This window comes from Astatotilapia calliptera, chromosome 17, assembly GCF_900246225.1.
Source record: "Astatotilapia calliptera chromosome 17, fAstCal1.2, whole genome shotgun sequence".
Lineage (NCBI taxonomy): Eukaryota > Metazoa > Chordata > Actinopteri > Cichliformes > Cichlidae > Astatotilapia > Astatotilapia calliptera.
In genome coordinates this window covers 22991216-23014063 of record NC_039318.1, presented here as the reverse complement: position 1 = coordinate 23014063, position 22848 = coordinate 22991216, and the positions used below count along the sequence as shown (strand labels likewise).

Here is a 22848-nt window from a genome sequence, read left to right as displayed (position 1 = left end):
CCCCCAAATTCCTTTCTTATATTCGGTTGTATGGATGGGTTTTGTGACCTCTTGGTGGTGTTGAACGCTTAAGGTGTGGAGAACAGCAGCAAGAACAGAACGGGCATCAGTGACAACAGATATGACTTAGGTCAGAGGTTAAGTGGGAGTGGGTTGCAAAGCAGCTTACAGATGTGTAGCAACTGTATTTGTTGTAAAGATGAGCCCATCTGCCCTGATTGCAGCTGAGCTTGGCTTTGTGGCCGGCCTGAATTAACACAGAAAATTTGCTCCTTAAACAGTTTGTTATTGCTCAGTGTTAAAATGAGGAGTGGGCTGCCAGGTGTTTGGTATCTGCTGAGTAGAGTCAAGGAGCAGTGATTGTGACAGCTGAACAGGGAAGTCTGTTGTGAGGCTTCTCATTATTTTCATTGCATCTGGGCTGCTGTACCTCCGGTGCTTAAAAACCGCCCACTTCTCCTTCAATCGTTATGTTTGTGTGGTGTACACTGTATCCCTGTGTGTCCGCACCAGGCAGCGCCAGCTGACTGCTGGCTATAGTTGAGATAGGTGTCAACGTGTTTGCAGCTGGCTGTCACTGTGCTGTTGAGCCGAGCGTCTGACAGTGTGACAGTGTTGATTGCTGCTTGTCCAATTTCTCCAGTCAGGCTTATAGTGCAGGCCAGTAGCATATGGTGGAGTGAAAAGTAACGACTCGTATGTCACCTCAGTGAAAGTGCATTTTGTTTTGTTTTTTGTCCTGTTAGGAACCGTTTTAATCATAACTGAACAACAGTAGCTGCACGTGTGCTGTGAAGAAATCACTTTTTCAAAGGGAGTTTTAAGGGACAAACTCAAAACTCTCGATTCCAAACTTTTAACTTGCATAAAGATCATTAGGTGATACTAAATTAATTAAGTTTCTGTTGTTGCTCCTGCTGGTTTTCTTTTGTTATTTTACTCTAATTCTGCTGCCATAATCAGATCTAGACGATATGTAATCACTAATTAGTGATTAAACTAGTAACTGCCAAGAAGTGCTCACGGAAGTGTGACGTAAAAGTATTATTTTAAATACTTTGCCCAACATGAAACTTTCAAAATAGTCTTGATGAACCATCCAGAAGCACCACTGAGGATCAGAGCTGCTCAAGTGGTGGAAACAGACTCATAAACAACGTCAAATCTCAGTGATTAGATACAAAAAATAGCATTTTTTTGGTCTTTCTTCTCCAAAACAGTGTTTTTACTTCACTACTTTTTTTATGATGCATGTAATATTATCATGCTGTTTTTGTTTTTGTCTAGTGTTAACATTTGATCTGAACAGAACAGTGGTGGTTGCTGACTCAAAAACGTGGAAAATCATCGTGTTTTTTACACTAATTGGCTACTTTTTGTTATGTTTTTGTATTTTCACACTAACAAGATGCGAAGCAGCATCAACTATATAAAAAATAGGAAAAACAAAAGCAGCAAAATTGAGAATTATTCCTATTCAATGTGTTATTTCTATAGGGACATTTTAGGTAGCACGTTTACATAAACAGATGTTACAGTAGAGGTTACATGTGGGAGGATGAACATCTGCTTTAACTTTATGGATCAGCTTCTGGTTTAAAGTTAATTTACTTTAAAATAATTAACACTAACACTGAGCTGTTATTGTTTTATTTAATTCAGCACAGATGCAGTAAATAAGATGTTCCTCTGGTGTGTCGTCAGCCCTGTTCGTGTCTCTAAATTACAATTAAGAATTTGATTCGGATAAACTAATCTAATATCAGGATAAAAATCCCAAATTATGCAAAAAAGAATCAAACAAGCAATGGCACATGTAATAAAATAAACTTTATTATTCCTGCTGGTACAAACATTAGGGTCAATGGAACCATTGATGGACTATTATACTGTTTTCACAGTGGGATAGACTAATAATAATAATGATAATAATAATAATATAGCATTTTTCTTTCTTTCTTTTTATTTTGAAAAGGTCAAAATTAGTCCATTGTAAATTTGACTTGCAGGTGAAAAAACAATAACAACTTTAAACTAAAAAGGAAGACAGCCTGGTCCAAAAAGTTATTCTCCAGCTTTTTATCTTAAAAATGTTCAGGTTTAATGTAACCACTGAGATTAGGCTCAGCAGGTTTCCCTCGGAGGAAAGTTTCTGTCTAAACCTGCAGTGTTTCTGGGGAAAATTTAAAAGGAAACCCAAAGCCTTAAATCCTAACACAAAAGATCAATTAAATTTTTTAAAGGTAATATGAAAGCTTAGAGCATGAGAACAATGTGAAAGCAAACCCCTCGCCACCCCGTGAACCCGTTTGGTTTTACTGCATCAGTGGATTGTCATGGTCACACCTCTGCTAATGCCTCTCCGGCACACCCTGCCAATTCACCACAGCTCTCGCTCCAAAGCAAGTTCTGTGTTGCCGGTGATTACCGTGAAAGTGTCAGCTGTCTGAGAATCTTTTGTTTAAATGGCAAGTGGAAAATGCCAACATCTGTTACTTCCACTAAATTGGCTGAAGCCGTTCAGTCAGGTCCGATCTTTAGGAGTCTTGACACTTTTTGATGGACTTAGTGCTGATCTGTTGTACCAACTCTGTAGTCACACACGCTTTTCCTGCTTTTATCTCACCTGTAATTTGGTACAATCTCTACTTTTCAGGTCTTTGGTTCAGAGTGTTCACTGAAATGTTTTTCACTTGCCTCCAAGATTCACTCCTACTTCTGAACATCTCTTTGTTGTTTGTCCTTCTCACAGTGCCATCGTGGGCCATCGTCTCGATTGCCTTTGTGGCCATCATCCTGGTGTTAGCTTGCTGCTTCTGTGTCTGCAAAAAATGGATATTCAAGAAGAAAAACAAAAAGAAGGGCAAAGACAAGGGCAAAAATGCCATCAACATGAAGGACGTCATAGATGGGGCCAAAACCGAGGTAACGACTTTTTTAACTTTTGTTATTAAAATTCTGAAAAATTACCATCCCCACAATCCTAATTGAATAGGAAGCTTAATGCCAAAATATTTGATGCTGTGTTTGAAATATATATATTTTTTTTTTCTTACAATTTTAGGAAATCTGATTCTGTATGATTACAAATTAGTTCACCAAATTGATTTGTTAAGAGAACATTTTCAACTATATACACAGTTTCCACGTAACATCATAGTATCATAGTAGCGCCCACCTGGATGGCAAAACCAGACTTTTTTCCCTGCTGTCTTCTAGCTGTTTCCACCCAAATATAAGTTTGGTTTTTTTTATTGGATCCAGGAGTGACTCAGTTTGTTTACAGGGGCTAGAAAAGCTAACAGTACAACACGGATTCCAACCACATTCAATCCTTCTTGTCCAGCAGGTTGTGCCTTTTAAACATAGTACGCTAAATTTCCAGTGATATATTTTAATCTTGAGCTCTACTGCCATAGCTTGGCATGATTTACATTTAAGAATAATCCTTCTTTAACCAATGTTCACAGTTCGGGATGTGTTCCTGACATCCCCTTCCTGTCTTTAGTCACTATACAGAGCTAAGAGTAGAAGAAAACTGTCTGAAACAGAGGCCATAGGGATTACGTGTATATATTATGACCTGGTTTAGTAACACTCACTATAGTTTTGCCAATGAAGCAATAAATTCTATTCTATTCTTTCAATAATAATAATAATAATGACAACATCGGAGAGCTCACGGTGCTTTATATCGTGAGGTAAAGACTCTACAATGACACAGTGATTTTCACCTCTCAAGCAATTTTTTTTACGTCCAGCAAGTCCACCAGGGCCCTGTTACATAAATTTTGTGTGAATTTACCTGAGAAGTATTTAACAGCTACACCTGTGCCTAATTAAACAGCCTTTAAGCTGACTCGAAAGAAGTAAAACAGAGAGTGTTCGCAACTGAGAATAAACCAGCCTTCGAACAGCAGAACAGTTTGCCCCTCTACATCAAAAATCTAAACACGGCAGTCTAAGGAGAAGGACTCTCCTTACGATAGATTTAAACCATTGCCACTGTTTTTAGCAACTATTTGTGGCTTGAAACTGATGGAATATCGACATTTTATGCTGCAATTTTTTGGATTTTCATGTGTTTTGCCATCCAGGACTGTGCAGCAGTTACGTGACTAATAACAGTGAATAGCTCTCAATAAGTTGCATTTTTTGGTGCAAGAGCTGCTACTGTACCACATATATTTTCTGTGTGTTATGTGTATTGCAGCCAAAGAGTTGCATTCAGCCTTTTTGTTTTACTAAAGGAAATTAAAGTCACTTAAGGTGGCTTCAGATTTAAGAGAACCTTTTAGTCTCTTTTGTTTCTCCTGCTTATAATTTTTGTGCTTTTCATTCATTCTTTGAATATTTTTTATGGTTTTGGTCATATGAGGACCTGCTCACTTGTTGAAGAGTGTGAGTAACGTTTGCTGTGTAATGAAGTGGTATCCACCCAGAGAAATGACGTCACCAAATGATACACAAATGGCGAAACTCTTACTTTTCAACTGCACAGAACGAGGAAACGGTGACACGCTAACACTTGATATGGAGTTAGCACACTAATTGCACCAGCAGAGCGTCGTTTCACTCGGTGGAATCGTGCACACAGTGTGTTTAATTTGCTGCAACACCCTTGCTGTCGGACCCACGTAGACGGAAACCACTGACATTGTTTTCTTAGTTCATTTGACTAACTTCTTTTTTGAAAAAGAGCTAATTATAACTTAAATGTTAAGAAGTCTTTTATTTTCTTAGATAATAGTGAAGTGCGGAAAACTTTATTAACCACCAAGGTCATTCAATCCGACGCAGCGCTGCAGCATGTTAGATTACAAGAGTTTTCATTAATGTCCAATAGTCTTCCCGTCTTTGCACCATCCAGCTTTTAAAATTATAACTAAAGAGGCTTTAATCAAAATAAAAGACATCAGTTACTGGACACCCTAATAGCTAATCTCTGAGATTGGTGAATCTGCCACTTTCGAGGCAGGCGGTCATTTCTCCTGGTGTGCCCAGACTCTGGTGTGTTAACTCCTGTGTGTGGTTGTTTTAATTTGTGTTTCTTCCTTCTATGTCCTCCTTATCTGTGTTGTGTCTGATGACTGTTCGGGATGGTCACTGGCGGTAGGTTCCTAATTGCTGTTGGATCTTCTTAAGCCTGCTGCTCTGACGTTTTTTTTGTAGCCTCTTGAAAACAACTACTACTCCCATAGAACCAAATATATGTAACTATGCATACAGTACATGTATATCGACTGCATATATGTGTGTACAAGCTGCATATGCACATATATATGTATGAAAGAAACACTGGGTGCGCATTGATAAGGTTGAACCACACTGATCCTCGTGCCAAGCTAAAGTCTCCTGCCTTTTGAATCTTTCATTTGCATTTCAAACGAGTGGTGGCAAGCAAACTAGAATGATTGAGAGGCTCTACAAGTAAAAGCTCTTTTGAAGCTTAGTGATGAAAAGGAAGCTTCACAGCATCTGCAACCACATCTGTCAACCCAGGTGTAGCAAAGTCGCACACAAGTTGGTTTAAAGGAAACACTTTCGTTAAATTAGGGAATATTATTTCCTCAATCATTTTACCCGCTTCTCTTTTTCTGTCTTAAAAAAAAAGAAAGAAAAAAAAAAAGGCCCCAACTGGATTTGCTCACCAAAGACAGAGACCAGGTGGCTCAGTGGCAAATTTTAAAACCAATCAGTGTTGTTCAGCCTTTTGCTTTCACAACTTGACAAACTGGAGCAGGGAGGTACATTACAACCCCTTTAACCAACATCTACCCACCCACCGCTGGCATGATGCTTCTAGCTACCATCGGCGTAGGGGGTAACATTCAACCTTTAGGGCTATGATGACAATGCGACTGTATGTTTGAGGATGTAACCAAACTTTGGGAATGGGGACTCACATAAGAGCACTGTTTTGTACAACAGAGAATGCTCTGCATGCCTAGTGAAAGAGACTTCTTGGAAGGCAACTTTTGATGCTGAATGAATGACCTTGAGACCTAGTCTTTGCCTCTTCAATCGCATGTTGTTCTTATAACAAACTCCTCCACCCCCCACACCCCCTTCACTATCACCAGAGCCACCACCTGCTGTCCTCACCTCAGTGTCAGTCTAGGAAAGGGCAACTTCACTTCTCACTCTCTGCCACTTCGGACAGTTCCCAGTTGATATGTGTTTTTGCCAGAGACTTGATCTGCCTGAAATAACATCAAGGGAATTGTCTTACTATGATCTTTTCTAGAGGCATCTCTTTCTTTCTCTCTGTCTGCCTCTTTTTATCATCTCTCTCTAATTTCTCTCCACCCTCCACCCTTCTTCTTCCACTAATGCCTGCCCATTCTCATTTCTGGCGCCATCATTTGATCTTTCCCCCCCTTCAGACTGAAAAACCCAGAGATTGATAGAAAAGCACCATCGGGGGACCAGGCCCGGGGTTTTAGTGCATCACACAGCATGTCCTGGTGTTAACTGCTATGGTGTTTTAGTGCTTGCTCCCCCCCCCCCTCCCCTCTCCCTTGTATACCATAAAACAAGTGGGAGCTTTTACAGGAGTAGGTCCGGTGGCAGGACCTGGGCGGGGAATGGCTGGCAGGGTGCTAGCACCAGCGGCAAACAGGCGACACTGACTCTTGGTGGGTGTCTCCTTCAGGCCTTGAAGGATGAGGAGGATGCGGAGACAGGGCTGACTGAAACGGAGAAAGAGGCAGAGCCCAAGGAGGACCAGAAACTGGGCAAATTACAGTACTCCCTGGATTACAATTTCACAGAGAATACGGTAAGGATCTGTTCTCCAAATCTCCCTCAGTGTGTGTCGTTGTTGAGAAAGATCCTTCATTGTAAGTATGGCCACACCCAGCCTCTGAGGTCCAAGTTTGCATCTCTCCAGAGAATAAACAGGACCCAAACCAGGTTTTGCACAACATTTTCCTCTCATAGTTGCTTGATCATTGAAGCTTGAGAGCAATCTCACAGGGATATATCATGGTGGTCGAGTTTGTGCATTTGCCATGGAGCCTGGTAAAGATACAGTATACTATTGGGATTTAGTTTGTCTCTGTATTTGTTTCTTTCTTTCTACTTGATTGAATACAGCCCCTGCAGATATCCATCTGCTTTATTTTTTCCCAGCGACTGAGTTTTAAAAAGCAGAATGAGGAAGCACATCAACTTCCTGGTGCCAGATGTTGTGTGACAGATAATAGATGCGGTGCATGAACACACTGTCCCTCACTAGGCTAGCTAACTCCCCATTTTAAGCAGAACTGACAGCCAGAGATTAGCTGGTAACACACAATGCTCCTCTACACGCCAGTGTTGGAACCTCTACCTTTTTCACAAAAAATGCTCGCCCAGATCTTACGTGTCTCTCTGGTTTGTATTCAACAATTGTTTGTGTTAAAATTGTGAAATATTCATCAATTCACAGATTACAAAAGACAGTAATGGTGCTAATATAATTATGTTGTGCAGATGCTATTTGTGTTCAGTCAACCAGCCCCTTATTTCTGTTAGAGAAGCAGTCATTTCATAAAAGAGGGATATTATGTGGACAATATTGCTTTTCACAGAGTTGATCTGTCATGTAGCGGGAGGCGCTGACAGGTCTCTATGAGGTTCTTGATTACACAGGTAATAAGCTCCACAGTGGAGCTCAAGCGTAATGAATGGATGACAGTTTTCACATTTTGTGACGGTGACCTGAGAAAAGCCGGGCTCGACTCACTGCCGGTGAAACTCACAACAGGCAGAGCTAAAAACCTGAGGGGAGGCGGCAGTTTATCTGACCCACTTTTAGCCCCACGAGGGACACAGTGCAGAGGCACAGTGGCCTTCAGGATTTTGTATTATTTATTTTTTTTGCCAGGCAATCAACATGAGTACCAAAAAACTGCCCTGGGAGAACTGGTACGGGTGATTGGCTAAATGCTGTGTGTGAAATTCCTGTTATTACTGGCATATTGCTTTTAAAGGCAAACACAAGAAGCATCTAGTTTTGGGATAGTTTGTAGTTACGCAGGCAGCAGTTTCATTTGATATGTGGGTGGGTGGTGGGGGTTCAAAAAGTAAAATCAAAATTACCGTCTGAAGAGGCTGAAAGCAGGGATTTTAAAAGGTAACCTTGCCATAGAAAGATGGGTTCACCTACCTACAAGCCACCACCACCATCTTTCTCTTCACAGTGGGGACAAAATCATGCAAATTAACACACAAATACCCTTAAATGTGCAAAATAAATAAATAAACACAATTTACAGAAAACAGTTATTGCACAGAGTTCAGATAAAACAGGGAACAAGAACAAAAGTGGTGATCCTCAGGGGGTTTCAATCAAGAGATACATCAATTTTCTAATGTATAGATTGTTTTTAGAGTCTTATCATAAGAATACATTTCACTGTATCTATGTACGCATACGTACATAGAGAAATGGGAAGTTACAGATTCTTAAAAGTGCATCTATTTGTGCAGAAATGACAAAAAAACAAGACAAAAAAACGCTCTTTTATTACTTTAAGATCACTGAATACAAAATTTATTACGTAAAATTTTAGAAAAAATGAAAACTGCTCTCAGTGAATTTGTTCCTATTGGGCCTGCATGAATTGTAATAGCATAAAAAAATCTATTTGTTGTCTTTTGAAGTCTGTTAAATTTCAGGGGCCCTTAGAGTGGGAAAAAAAAACAGTCAACACAACACAAAAAGACTTCATAATGTCTGCACTGAACTGAGTGGACAGGAATAATTGAAAATTGGATCGCTTATTAGAAAATGTAGAACAATGGTGTAAAGTGAAGGTGGGGCAATCCCCACCCCAAACGCATCTGGCAGTCTTGGTTAGAAATAAGTATGAAGGTAGTAATTGTCACCTCCAATGTCAATCTGTGGCAATATGTTAAAACTGAAGTTTTATATACTCGAGCATAATTTCTCGTAACACTTATGGAGTTAGTGAAAGAACAGGGTCCTTTCTGCAGGAGAAAATCTTTCAGGAGATACATATGAAAATTAGAAATATAAGTACAGTTGTTATGGAGGTAAGTAAAAATTCAGCACACTTCTAACAGCAGGCAACAGCAATCCTCCTATCATGAGTTTGCTTTATACACCCCCTGCATGGATAAGTGAACAGGGGGGATATCTACACTAGCTGCCAAGCTACCCATGAAGTATGTAGGTTTTCCTTGAGGCCTTTGCACCTTAGTCCAGTATCAACCTTTTGTGTGGCAAAAGGCTTTAAATAGTGAATGATATTCACTTTGTTTTTTAGGTTCACAGTCAGATTTGTATTCTGCTGGAGCCTTGGGTATAACGAGTCAAATATGTGCAGCAGGGATGTCAAACCACATACAGCCTACTATCATCTTAAGTAGGAGCAGTTAAAGTCTAATTTCTGTCCATGTAGAGACATTTGACCACACATTTAATCCTGAGATATCCCAACTTAAGGAAATAAGTCTAATTTCAGCAGTATGTCATCTGCATAATAAGGAAATGCGTCGGTAGGAAATGAAGTAAATCTTAGAGCACAAATATTTGGGATTAACTTGAAAGGGTGTTTTTTTGTCGATTCACAGAAAAGTCTGTAGAGAAAAAGAATTTCACAGTAAGTTTCTATATTAGATATTTTTTAAAAAGACAACTTTTATTTCAATTAATTAAATAAATTGTTAAAGTAGGAAAAGCATAAAAACATAAAAATACAAATTTTTACAAATAAATAATGTATGCCCTTAAAATTTTCCAACAATTGTTCCAGTGGCCCCTGGGCCTTATGTTTGGGGGGAAGCACACTACTACTACTACCAGCCAGTCAGTTTATTGGATTGTGAGTAATGCTGTTGCTATGTTTACGAACCCCAAATGTCCTGTGCTAGTGGAGTTGTTTGCCTCCGGAAACAAAATGTCATCAGTAAGCTTCACAGACAACTCTGACTAATTTGTCACAGATATTCAAAAATCTGCTTCTCCTTTAAGATACCGCCGTAAGCGCTAATAACTAATTAATTGTATGTGTTTCAAATGTTCCCCAGTGACCTAAAACTCTGTCAGTAAATGTTCCACCCTGCCAAGAAAAAGAAGGAATCACTGGTGTGTCTGTGTATACAAAACCGAGGCAAGGAGATCAGGCTGAGTGGGATAAGACTTGCAGATTAATGTCAAGTCCTCGTGGCAAAAAGAATCTCAGCTTTGTTTCTGTCTGTTAACCACCACAAATGGCTGCTGCCCCTGGTGTTGATGACACTGGGTTTATACACTAATGAGACGAAAGGTTTTGTAAAAGATCCAAATCATTTATGGAGAGGCGGCACGGCTACATGAGGCAAATACACAGCAAATGAACCACAAAGAGCCCTCTAAGCACAGCAGGGAGAGAATTAGAATGTCATTCCTACTTTCAACATCATTACCATATTCATTGCTCTTCTTTGCAGGTCAAGAGCAGGCATACGGCATTGTGTCCAGTTAGGAAATCGTTCATATTATTGGGTTTTTATTATTTATTTCAGAATACCCCCCAATCAGTTCATTTCCAAAATAACACACAAAGCCACTGCACATTGGCGGACTATTTTTCAGGACGGCAAATCCGTCTCAGGCTTCTTTGGAAGTGTGTGCATGTGTGTGGAGTCCCAGCACAGGCATTATGCACTGGGACAAAACCCTCCGAAGATCAGGTGCCAAGAGCTGAATCACCATCCTGTGCCCATTCTGGTCATCTGCTCACTGGACTGAAGAGTAACATATAAACAAAAGGGGGTTAATACCAGCAGCCGTTTGCTGTGAGAGGGCTAGAGTCCCATAGTTAAATAGAAAAGCCCACACAGATGTGCAAACACATAGCCACTGTTATTTTGCTTTATCGCAGAGGTGTAATGGTTAGTCAGATGTTTAAATTTTGGCTGTCATCAGGCTGGTGTTTTGGAGCCATAATTCTTAGCAGGCTGTTTTTAAAAACTTTATTGGAACAATGCACAGAGGTAACTGCTAAATTATTTTTAGATAATGCTCCAAAAGGCACCACTAACCAAAAAACCAAATGTATAATGTAATGATTTAAATTATTGTAGGTAAGGTTTAACAGCAATTCGCTACTGTGCATAGTAACGTGGGTTGTATTGACAGGAGGCGGCAGAAACACTTAGCAGGACAGTCACAAACAACGACCACACTGGTACTGGGAATTCTATAGTGCTTGTACTTTAATACACACTCTCTTCACCAACCTTACAAGGCCTGGGTGAACGGCTGCTGTCTTATCATAAATGAACTGCAGTGTTTCTACAACCCGTAACTCTACCTTGAGTTATTGAGGTGAAATTTTAAGGTCCATCTCAGGCCACGTGTTCACATGCAAGCACGCTTCTCCCATACTCTAACAGAGGGCAGTGGTGCATCCTTGTGAAATCACTAACCCTTTTTTTAGGTTGTCTTGAAGAGACACCACACAATTGTGACTGTTACAGCATCCGAAGAGGCAGTCAAAGCAGTCAATCAAAAAGGCGACAACTCAAAGCTTTAAGCCTTACACCTGTTGTACAGTTGTTATGAAGGGAGAAACTATCCATACACACCTCAGCTGTTGTTGTACTGGGCTGTAAACATGTTTTTTATTGCTGTTAAGTTTGCTTCTTTAACCTGAGAGTCTATAATGATGGGTTTGACTTGCTATTGGTGCTAGCCTGAAGTAGCGACTCGGTTAGCTGTATTTGTCCATATGATCTAAATGTCAAGTTTGAGAGAAGTGCAGCAAGTTGGTGGATGGTAAACAAAGAGAGAACAGAATTGTTATGCTACAGTGAAGCTAGGGAAAACAACCATATGCAATGAATTTGACAGGGCCTGCAGCCACTCACAGTCAGCTGCTGTTTTCAAAGCAACTTTGGGGCATCAAGAAGGTGATAAAACGGCAATGAGATTTAGTGACACGAGTCTGCTATCAGTTTGGTGGTCAATTTGGGAATCATACTAATACGCCATTAATTGTGATATATTGGGAAAAATTGAAAATCAGCTGCCGTCTACATACAGAGAAAATCATATTTACCAGAAATGTCCATTAACTTCTGAAATTTCTCCATCAATTCAATTCAATTCAATTTTATTTATACAGCACCAAATCACAACAATAGTCGCCTCAATGAGCTTTATATTGTAAGGTAGACCCTACAATAATACATAAAGAGAAAAACCCAACAATCATATGACCCCTATGAGCAAGCACTTTGGCGACAGTGGGAAGGAAAAACTCCCTTTTAGCAGGAAGAAACCTCCTGTAATAACATGCTAATGACATGCATCTATGTTTCTTGAAAGCCACAAGGAAAATAACATTGTTTATTAATGATTCACTTTTTATTTACCCTTTTAAAACTAGAACACTAACTGTAGTATGCATACATGATTACAGACACGAAAGAGATAATGCAAGATTTTCAGCTTTTCTATATTTAAAGTGCTTTTTCCATTAATTCTACCTTGTTAGTTGGGGAAAACAAATATTTAAAGACATCACCTTCAACGCCAGAGGAGCTGTCTTCGAGGTGTGGTTTTAAACAGTGGGATTTTTAATGAGCTTTGAAAAAAAACAACTCTTGTCAGTCTGTTCTGTAGACATGGAGTGTCATACAGGATTGGAAAAGGTACAATTAGCAGAAGCAGCAAAGTGCCCATCAACATTTCCAGCCACGTCCCGCTCGTATCTCTTCTCGAGCGTCGGTGCCTCTCCCAGTAAAGATGGTGTGACATGCTGTGTCTCCCACTGACTGTGCTGATGGATGGGTGGAAATCAGCAGGACAGCGCGGGAGGATAAATTGCTACACTTAAAATCCAAGTGCCGCTTCACAGCACTACAGTGCACAACATGGTTCCATTTAGGTTAAGGTAAATGACGCCAAGTCACAGTAATAACTGGTGTGTTTTTGGAAATGTCATGAAAATGTTGTGCATAACCTGGTGAACAGCAATCAAAGCAGTCCCAAACTTTCCACTGTGTATTTGTTTAATGTTTGCTGCTGTCATGTAAAATGTCTGTTAATGTGAGTATTTGTGCTTTAACCTTTTTGACTCTTACTACTGTCCTTATGCAAATATGGAGCAAGTAATGGTACAGATGTCATTCTGACCTAAACCTGTGCAATAATCATGTTTTATTGAATTATCAATGAATAAATATTGTATCTAGAACATTAAATACAAATAAGTGTGAAGCTTTTTAGCTCATTGTACTGTTGGGTATGTAAACATTTTGTAGAGTAAAAGCTGTTTTTAAGGGAGAAATATTCTCATTAGTTATAGTTAGTTAATTCTCATCAAGTTATACATACATAATGTGTGGAGGCAAGCAGACAGTTTTTAAAGCTAAAGTATATTTTGCATCTGTGACATACATTAGACCTGCACATCCTCACTTGATGTATGAGCCGGCCCATTTATGTTCTGAGAAAAGTGAAAAGTCTGTGACTGTCTGCATACACGGAGATTCATTTTAACTGCTTGCATTCAGAGTCTAGCCAGAACTTTATGGATTTGAAAAACAAATTCAGAAATAGTGGCGTAGTTGTCACAGGACTGCAATGTAACTGCACAGAGGCGTTCAGCTTCTTTTTACATAGAAATATAATCAGATTACAACCAATTAGCAACCAGTTGAGTCAAGTCCCCTATTGCAAAAAGACATGTCACAGACAAGCTAATCTGGATTAATTGCAGAGCTGTAATTAGTCTCATATATAAATAAGACGTCAGTTATCTGTTAATCTTCGCCAGTCTGTTTGAGTCTGATTGTTGGGAGACAGGTTAACTCCCAACAGGCAACCTGTGCGGTCGTTTTATGATGGTGTTACACGCTCAACCTCTGGGTGACGAGTTGGTGACTGTAACTTCTTGCAATCTGTCTCCAACAGCAATGAAAAATGTTTTTAAAATCAATCACTGGTTACCCAGTGATTTTTCCAAGATACAAGGAGGTTGCTATTGTATTCTTACCCCAGTGTGACTGAGCCATTAAAGTGACTGAGAAATGAGCTTTTCTAACTTGAAATGTGAGTTCTGCATTGGAGGAGAGCATCAGAGGTGTAGGACATTCAAAACACTTTGTTGTTACAGCTGTTAGAAAAGTGTTTCAGAGCTGCTAAACTTTTCCAAATCTTTTAAACAATTCAAAAGTGAACAAATTTCAGTATTATGCTATGTAATGTAGCTGATTCAAGCCCAAGAAGACATCAATCTGTGGCTCAGGAAGGAAAATCAAAGGGGTGTGCACTTCTGGAAACATGTCTTCAAAATCAGTTAATCATTTATCAAAGCCTATCTATATTTCACCTTTGATGGAAGTTCATGCTTGACTAAATACGTGTGATTACATAAAATCTAGATGGAAGGTTTGATGAAACAAAAAGACAAAAGAGCATCTATCTATCTATCTGTATATAAAAAATGTGTAAAATGTGCAACTTATGTAATTAAGTTAATAAAGTTATTAAATAAGTATAACATTTAGCCACAAACCCAGTTTTTAAGTTTATATTTAAAGATTTAAAAGTGCTTCTTTCCAGGATGTATTTAGATTTGAAGGAATTCCTTCATTTTTGTCCATCTCAATGTCTCCACACATGTAAATATAACTCAGCTTTTGCTCTGAGTCTGCTGTCAGAAATCGTATAGCATATTATATATAAAACAAAAAAACAAAAACGAAATCATGCTGGTGGTTAATGCTGATTGGGCTGGAGGTCACTGTTTATTTGCCACTGCGTCAGTGGTAGCACCACATAGTACACCGATGCGGCTCCTGACAGCTGTAGAGCTCCATGGCTGAGTGCCCTGGTCGGCTTCCAGATTGCCGCTTGATGGGTGCCTGATACGAAGTTGATTGACTGACTAGCTGGGCCTCTGGAGAGGCCTTTGAGTAGAGGCTCTGACTGGCAGGTCAATCAGCCTCCCAGGCCCCCCATTGTGGTTATCAATTATCAGCCGTATGTGAAGAAAAACAGTCCGCTTATTCCAAGTCTGACACTTGCTGACCTTTAACAACTCTTCAGATTTGAATCATCTTCAGGACACCATTATAAAGCAATGAATGCTGGTGATATTAAAAGATAAGGATGGAAAATCACATTTTCTTTAGATCTTAGAGCAATGAACAGGCAATTTAACCAAGATATGATTTCTTTATAAGGGTGTTGGTGGGAAGACAGGGGAAGTAATGATGATTTGGATCTATGAGCACTGAAAGGTCTTCGCTCACGATTCTGCTTGTCCCCTTTTCCTTCTCAGCTCATGGTGGGGATCATTCAGGCGGCCGAGCTGCCTGCTATGGACATGGGTGGCACATCTGACCCATACGTAAAGGTCTACCTGCTGCCTGACAAGAAGAAGAAATTTGAGACCAAGGTCCACAGGAAGACCCTCAACCCCGTCTTCAATGAGCAGTTCACCTTCAAGGTGCACCTTACAATAAAAGCAACATTTAATCTGCTTCCACTGAATTTTAAGAAACATCTGCGCATCACAAACTCTTTTTTTTTTTTTTTGCTGGAGATCTTTTGCTTCCACTGACAATCCAATTTGCATGCAGCCTTGAATGCTGGGAAGGTGTGGAGACAGCAACCAGCTGGCACATTAACAAGCTCCTGACAGAATATCTCTCACACGCACAGTTACACTCACACACACACAAACACACACTGAGGCTCGATGTGATTGGGATTAACACAGGCAGATGCACCGCCACACCCTGGCCTTGCCTCGGCTGTAATGGATGTGTGGCCCCTGCTCAGTAGTGGGGAAAGTTTTGTTATTCAACCAAGAGCGGAGAGCGCAGGTGTTTGGTGTAAGTTAAGCATAATGTGATGTGATATCTATGCAGAATTTATTTGTGTGTGTTTTTGTAGTGCTTAAATCAGAATCTCTGATGCATCGTGGGGGGAAACAAACAGGAAATGGGATTATAAGAAGTGGTGATGTCGTCAAAAAGATGAGATGTTTATGGGAGATAAGGTCAAGGACAGTCTTATTCAAAGATACTCCTCTCGCTATCCAGTCATATGTCAGTTGTTTTTCATATAATTCAGAGATTTATCAGGATATAGTTAGATGTTTTTCATTTTTTATTTGGTTAACAATAAAGATTCAAAGAGTTTTTAAATGTCATAGATTGCATATAAACAAAGACAAACTGGTGACTGTTTTGAAGCATTGAGAAGAACATTTTAACTGTCACCCTCTTCTTCTTTTAGACCAGGCTTGACCATATTTGCAGTGTGTTTGCTGTCTTGGTTAGACAGGTGTCTCTGTTATGTCATTAGCATGCTAGTTTTGGTTTAAGTGAAATGTAAAACTGAAGAGCCGACTTCAGCTGATAGCTGCACAATGAAGAAACAACATACCGAAAACTGTAGCAAATTAATGTGAAGCTCAATTTTTAGCCTTTTTTTTCCTAAATTTGGCTATAATAAAAAAAATGTTCACGTTCCATTGAATTTGACTTAAAATTAGTGATGCCATAAAGTTACAAGGAAAGCGTTTAATAGGGTCAAAAATGAAGTGAGGAGTTCTAATTTCTTCACAAATTCCTTTATTTTAAAACCAGAAGAGTCGCCCCCTGCTGGCCAAGAGAATTAAAGCAACAACTTTAACATTGGACTCGAGAGTCATGACAGTCATCCCCTTATGCTCATGCTAAACTGCTTTGTCACTATATTCACTCTGTTCTCTGCCCTGCCTTTAAATAACTTTTATTGCAAATTCAAACAGGCTCAAAAAGACTGCATACCTGAATGCTCTGGTCACTAGTGGGCAGCCTCTATAGTTTGGTTCTTGTAACTTTTTCCTTTCATTAGATATAAATCTACCCACAATGAAAGCACATCCACTGCCTATTACTCATGTGTGCATTGAGTTTGTCAACATCGGGGTTATACAGACGGGTTTGCCCCATTACTGCCCCCCATTTGCAGGAAGAACGAATCAATTGAAAAGATTTGAGCACATGAGCTTGTGACAACATACCAATGATCTAAAAATTAAACTTCATACAAGATCATGCCAAAGCTTTTTTTTTCTTTTTCTTCTAGTGGTCACATTGGTTTGAAAAAGAGTCGTCTGAGCAACTTGTAGGCTACAAAAAAAGAAAGAAAAATAAATTTCTGCTAAAATTAGTCAAATATAAGCTTAAGAATTGTATAATCCTGAAATAATGTCAGGTTCTGGGCTTTTTACATTGTTAAATAGATATAATCAACCTCACCTGGGTGAGCCATAAATGCTTTGCCTCTTTCTACTTCAGGTCCCATATGTAGAGCTTGGCGGGAAGACACTGGTGATGACGGTGTACGATTTTGACCGCTTCTCCAAGCATGATGCCATTGGCGACATCAAGGTGCCCATGAACAAGGTGGACTTCAGCCACATAACAGAGGAGTGGCGGGATCTGCAGAGCGCTGAGAAGGAGGAGGTAAGACGTCTGCCAAAATTTGCAATTACACCTCATAAAATGAGAAATAAACTCAATTTGAAATCACTTTGTGACACCTGTCTCATGCCGAGGCACAGATTTGTACATCTAGCAGCTGCAGTTTTAATGAAAAGGGCATAAGTGATATCAGAAGCATTATTTTATTTTGCTCAGCAAACTTGTACTGCAAATGCGGTGCGGTCGACGATGTAATCCATCTCCTCTGGAAATGTCACTTAATCATATGTCCGCACTTCCCCTTCAATTAACAGACGTGTAACTTCCCAGCCACCAATCCAGGAGATTCAATTTTCATGGTAAATGTCATGGCATATAGCATGTGTTGCCAACCTTATTTTTAGCATTACGGCAGGTTGATTTAAAGGTTAATTATAACGGTGCAGAATAGGTTGGTGGTGTTTTTCAAACTGAAGGGCATCACGTTACTTTCTTTTGTGAGCTTGTGCGCAGCTTTACCTGACAGGCTTATACACTGAAGTGATGCTTGGTATTCCTTATTCTTAGTTAAACATTGATTAATGAATCATTGTAAGACAGACCCCGGGTGACTTTATTCTTTATGGCACAGATTCAACAAGGTGCTCGAAACATTCCTCACACATTTTGAACCATATTGGCTTGATCGCATCACGCAGTTGCTGCAGATTTGAGATCTGGTGACTATGAAGGCCATTTGAGTACACCGAACTTACCAGCATGTTCAAGAAGCATATGTACACTTTGGTGTGCACTGTGGCCATAAACGGATTGGTGGTGCAGTAATAATTGTGTAGGCTTCGGTGTTTTGGTGTTCAAACAATGCTCAGTTGGTACCAAAAGGTCCAAAGTATGACAAGAAACTATTACACCTGACCCACTGATATAAGGATAGAGGAATCCATGTTTTCGTTGACCCCACATTCTAACCCAAACATGAAAATGTTGCATCAGAAATTGAGACACATCAGACCAGGCGATGTATTTCCAATCTTTTAGTCTCTGAGTTTGGTGAGCCTGTGTGCATTGTAGCATGAGTTTCCTGTAGCTGATGGGTGTGTTTCTTCTGCTGCTGTAGCCCATCTGCTTTGAGCTTAGATGTCCTGTGCATTCAGAGATGTTCTTCTACATACCTTGGTTGTAAGAAGTAGTTAATTTCACTTACTGTTCCCTTCAGTTTGAAGCAATCTAGGCATTCTCTTCTACATTTTGTCCCAGAGAACTACTGCTCGTGGGTGTTTTTCTGACCATTCTCTGTAAGCTGGAGTTCCCAGTAGATCCGAAGTTTCTGAAATACTCAGCCTAGTCTATGTGGTACCATCTACATGCCCAAATGTAGGCCTAAGGCTGATTAGTAGGGGTGCAACGATACACAAAATTCACGGTTCGGTTCGATACTTTGAGGTCACGGTTCGATATTTTTTCGATACAAAAAAATGTTCATGCGTTTTTAAATAGTCATTTATTAAAATTATAAATATATATTTTAACTCAAAAGTACAGTTTTTAAATTTAATGTTGCTTAAACAACAAAGTAATAAAAAAAATAAATCTATCTGATCGAGAAATCACTCATCTTTGGAAAAGAGAGTTTATTACAGAGAAATGGCTCTTTCCAAAATAAAAGCTATACTATATGCTTCTTCTGGGCTATATTCTCAGCAGCATAAGGAGAATCACGTGCTAACAGCTGTCTAAATGACTCGGGTAAAGTTTGTAGCATGCGTGCTTGTTGTTTTTGTCTGCCTGCACTTGTCTTTGCACGAGGATGATGTCGGCGTAAATGTGCAGTCATATTCGTTGTGTTCCCACTAGTGCTGTCAGCGTTAATCTGAAATGACGTTAACGCCACAACACGGCAAATCTCCGTTAACGAGCTACCGCGGATCGCCCCGTGCGTGGGGCTGGACGGCGTCAACACGGTAACGAGCTAACTGCGCTAACACACTAGTTCCCACCAATATAATTGAGCATTGCGTGGCACATCCGACATACTGTTTTACTTTTGTCCATGACGCGCTTACCTTCAGGGTCATACTTGACACACATGAAGACCAAAATAGTTCCAAAGGCCAGATCTGAATGAGGGTGGGGGAGGTTCAATTTGTCATGTTGCAATGAGCTTAGCTTCTGTCTTGCTAGCTTGTGCTGCGCTCAGTGAATCTGTGCTCGACAGTGTAGCCTAGGCGGAGTAGTCGAACGCAGATCCACTGAGCTCTCAACACAAACAGCATCGTCAGAAGAAAAGTTGATAAAATAAATTTAAAAATTTTGTATTGTTCAATACATATGCGTACCGAACCGAAAGCACTATATCAAACGGTTAAATATCGATACGAGTATCGTTGCATCCCTACTGATTAGATAGTTCTGTGAATGAACTGTTGAAGAGGTGTACCTAGCGAAGTGATTGGTGACAAAAAAGGGGAAAATATAATAAGTCTCATTTAAGTATCTGTAATGCAAAGAAGGCACTGAAAGCATATTCAAAAAAGAGAGAAAAGAAAGCTGCTTTCAGGTAAAAATCTTCTTCTTCACCTATACACAAGTAGCACAATCCTCTTTATTTTTAAGGTCAAATATGAAGTATCGGAGTCCCTAAAATGCCCTTTCCATTGAAGAAGCAGCGGCTGACCTTTTACAGTTCAAAGAAAAATATTAAAGAGCTCGGTCACTGCTCTTGACAGGCATAATTAACTGTCACTGCTTCTTTTACTAGCCTCAAGAGGAGAATGCATTTGCGTTCATTAAAATGCGACTCCCATCATCAAAGTAAGACTATTTAGTCTGTGGTTTTTAAAGCAGCTACAAGTCAGGGGAGCAGATGACAAATGAAATGCAGGGGAGGGTCCATTACAATATAAAACACACTGCAGCCATTTTCAGCACTCCTATTCTACATGAGGAAATAGACCTTGATTGGAAGTTGATGGAAGATGAAGAGTCAATATTCGGATCTGGATTGCCTTTGATTTATAACCTCTTTTCGAAATGACCAGATGTAAAACAGGTGCGACCTAAGCGGGAGTTATTGGCTGTGTCTGCTTCAGGTGTTGATAAAGGATATGGAGAGAATATGAACCGATCTCTTTTCAGTCTCAGATAATGAGCCTGTGTCGTGATGGTGCTTTGCTTGAAGCAGTGAAGTGCAGTGCAGGGCTTTTCCTGCAAACAAGGAATCAAATCCATGGCACACGATTGAAAACCTTCAGGACGCTTGTTGTACAATTGATTGCTTTGACTCTGAAGCTGTGACTCAGAGATACACTTTGATCTGAAACATTACATTTGACATGCTGCATTTCTGTTTGCCACCTAGCAAAAAAAAACAATTTTCGATTTAATTTGTGTGCTTTGTAACTTAAATGCATCCTCCTCTTCTTTTCACACTTTCTTGGTTTTTTTTATTCCAACTATTTTGACTTTCATTAAAGAAATCAAGTTCAAGTATAACACTGCGACAGCTGAGTTTCTCTGTTTAGACAAATTACACTGTAATCGAAGAGTGTTTTTGTCCTAATTTTTCTTTCCTGTATTTTGAAATTATTTATCAGGGCAGCAGACAGCTGGCTCACATAATGATTACATTGTTAACAGCTTGTCTTGATCAGTGGAGTACAATACACTGGAAAATGCTCCACTTATTAAGGCAAATTTGTCTGAAAAACTAGTATCTCCACATTTTGTTAATTTTGGGTTTTTTTATTGTGATCTCCATATGTTCTGCACAGTTGTATCCTGTAAATATGAATGCTTAAAATGTGCCCTGCTTCATTAGCAGTAATTTTTCAGTAGATTGTGCCAGCTTGTAGATTTAGCACTACTAATATTCTCCACCTTATGTTTTTCAGATCAGAAACTCTAATTACACTGATGCAGACGGACACTGCTCTGTGTTAGGATTTCTGATAATGGATCAGTTTCACACTGATCACAGAGTCTTCTGTGCCAGCCCTCCTAGATTTAGTCTACAATGCTTCCAATCTGTGCACTTAAAGCAAATATCTTTCTCCATCATGATTTAGACTGTAATTACTATAACCAGCTTTATGACTCAGTGTGTCAGCATCCTGTACATTAACCTTTAATACCATTAGACTTTTAGCACAGACACCCTGCTACTTGCAGCTTTGCATGTTAAAAGCTTCCCTTTCTGCTCGTGGAGAGCAGAATCAAGTAAACATGTTTATGAGCAACTTTCTCTCTGATGTATCCTCATATGGTGTGAACATGTGATGGAGTAAATTTGCATCAAGTAGCTGTTTTTCTCACCTCTGCAATGTCTCTGTTTTTCCAACAGCAAGAAAAACTGGGTGATATCTGCTTCTCTCTGCGATATGTCCCCACTGCTGGCAAGCTGACCGTGGTCATCCTTGAGGCCAAAAACCTCAAGAAAATGGATGTTGGAGGCTTGTCAGGTGAGGAGAATTGAAAGGGTGTGCACATATGCCAACTGGTTTTTCCTCTGACAGGGCCTTTGTCTGTAATGACACACAAACTGCAGCACTCACTTCACCTCTCCTACAACATCGCAAGCTTTTCTTCCTCTTTTCAGCACCCAGACAGATACCTGATTGTGAAAAAGATCTTTTGAATGTCTCTAAATATCCCTGAGAAACTGCTTATATTGTAACAAAAGAAACGCAGTTAATGGCACCCATGATGATGCTGTCATCTTTCTATAGCTCACATAACTCACAGTGCAATGACAACAGAGTTGACTTGGATCCCACAAAGATATCAATGCTAGAAGCATGTGTAGCTAATCGTATAGCTATTGCCATGCGTTAGCTATAAATATAGAAATCAAATATTCATTACACGTCTTTGCATTGTGCCATTATATGATTTACTGATGGTTAAATCAGTCCTGTCTGACTTTATGCACAACTCAGTATCATGGATTACATCAGCCAGCTAGCATTTCTACTGAGATTGATTTTGCTAGTGATAACATTAGCAAACAAGATATGATTAGCCAGCTAACTGTAATGAGGGATAGCTTATAAGGAAGAGACATGGCACTGACATGATTCAGTAGACAAATCCAAAGAAAAATGCTAAAAATGGCTGTTATCTCACCCCTAAAGAGTAAGTAGCTGCAGCTGATTAGCTAATCATGTTGTGAAACTGTGCTAGCGTGCCGTAGGAGAATAACATTTTAGTAAAATCTTATTTTGAGTGTTTTATATTTGATTTGGCTTGTGAGTCTACTGTAGTAGCTTTAAATGACCCAGGGATCACCGATATTAAAGTTATGGCTCCATCATTTAGACGGGATCTTTAAAGAACGATCCAGATTCGATCCAGTGTGTGAGACTTGCGTCCAGAAGGACTTATTCTGGCAATGCTAACATTAGCTGATAAACTCATATGAAAATGACCAAT

General features: G+C 39.6%; 1 protein-coding gene across 5 annotated transcripts in view; it reads left to right on the top strand.

Moving 5' to 3' along the window:
- syt1a (synaptotagmin Ia) overlaps positions 1-22848 on the top strand; it is a 214453-nt gene that overhangs the window by 172534 nt on the left and 19071 nt on the right. For 4 of the 5 annotated variants that reach the window (XM_026146690.1, XM_026146691.1, XM_026146692.1 and 1 more), the window contains 5 exons: positions 2753-2925; positions 6656-6781; positions 15285-15452; positions 17296-17463; positions 21761-21878. In XM_026146690.1, coding sequence (XP_026002475.1) covers positions 2753-2925; positions 6656-6781; positions 15285-15452; positions 17296-17463; positions 21761-21878 — 753 coding nt within the window. The remainder of the gene's footprint in view (positions 1-2752; positions 2926-6655; positions 6782-15284; positions 15453-17295; positions 17464-21760; positions 21879-22848) is intronic. The other variant, XM_026146694.1, reaches the window with a different exon arrangement.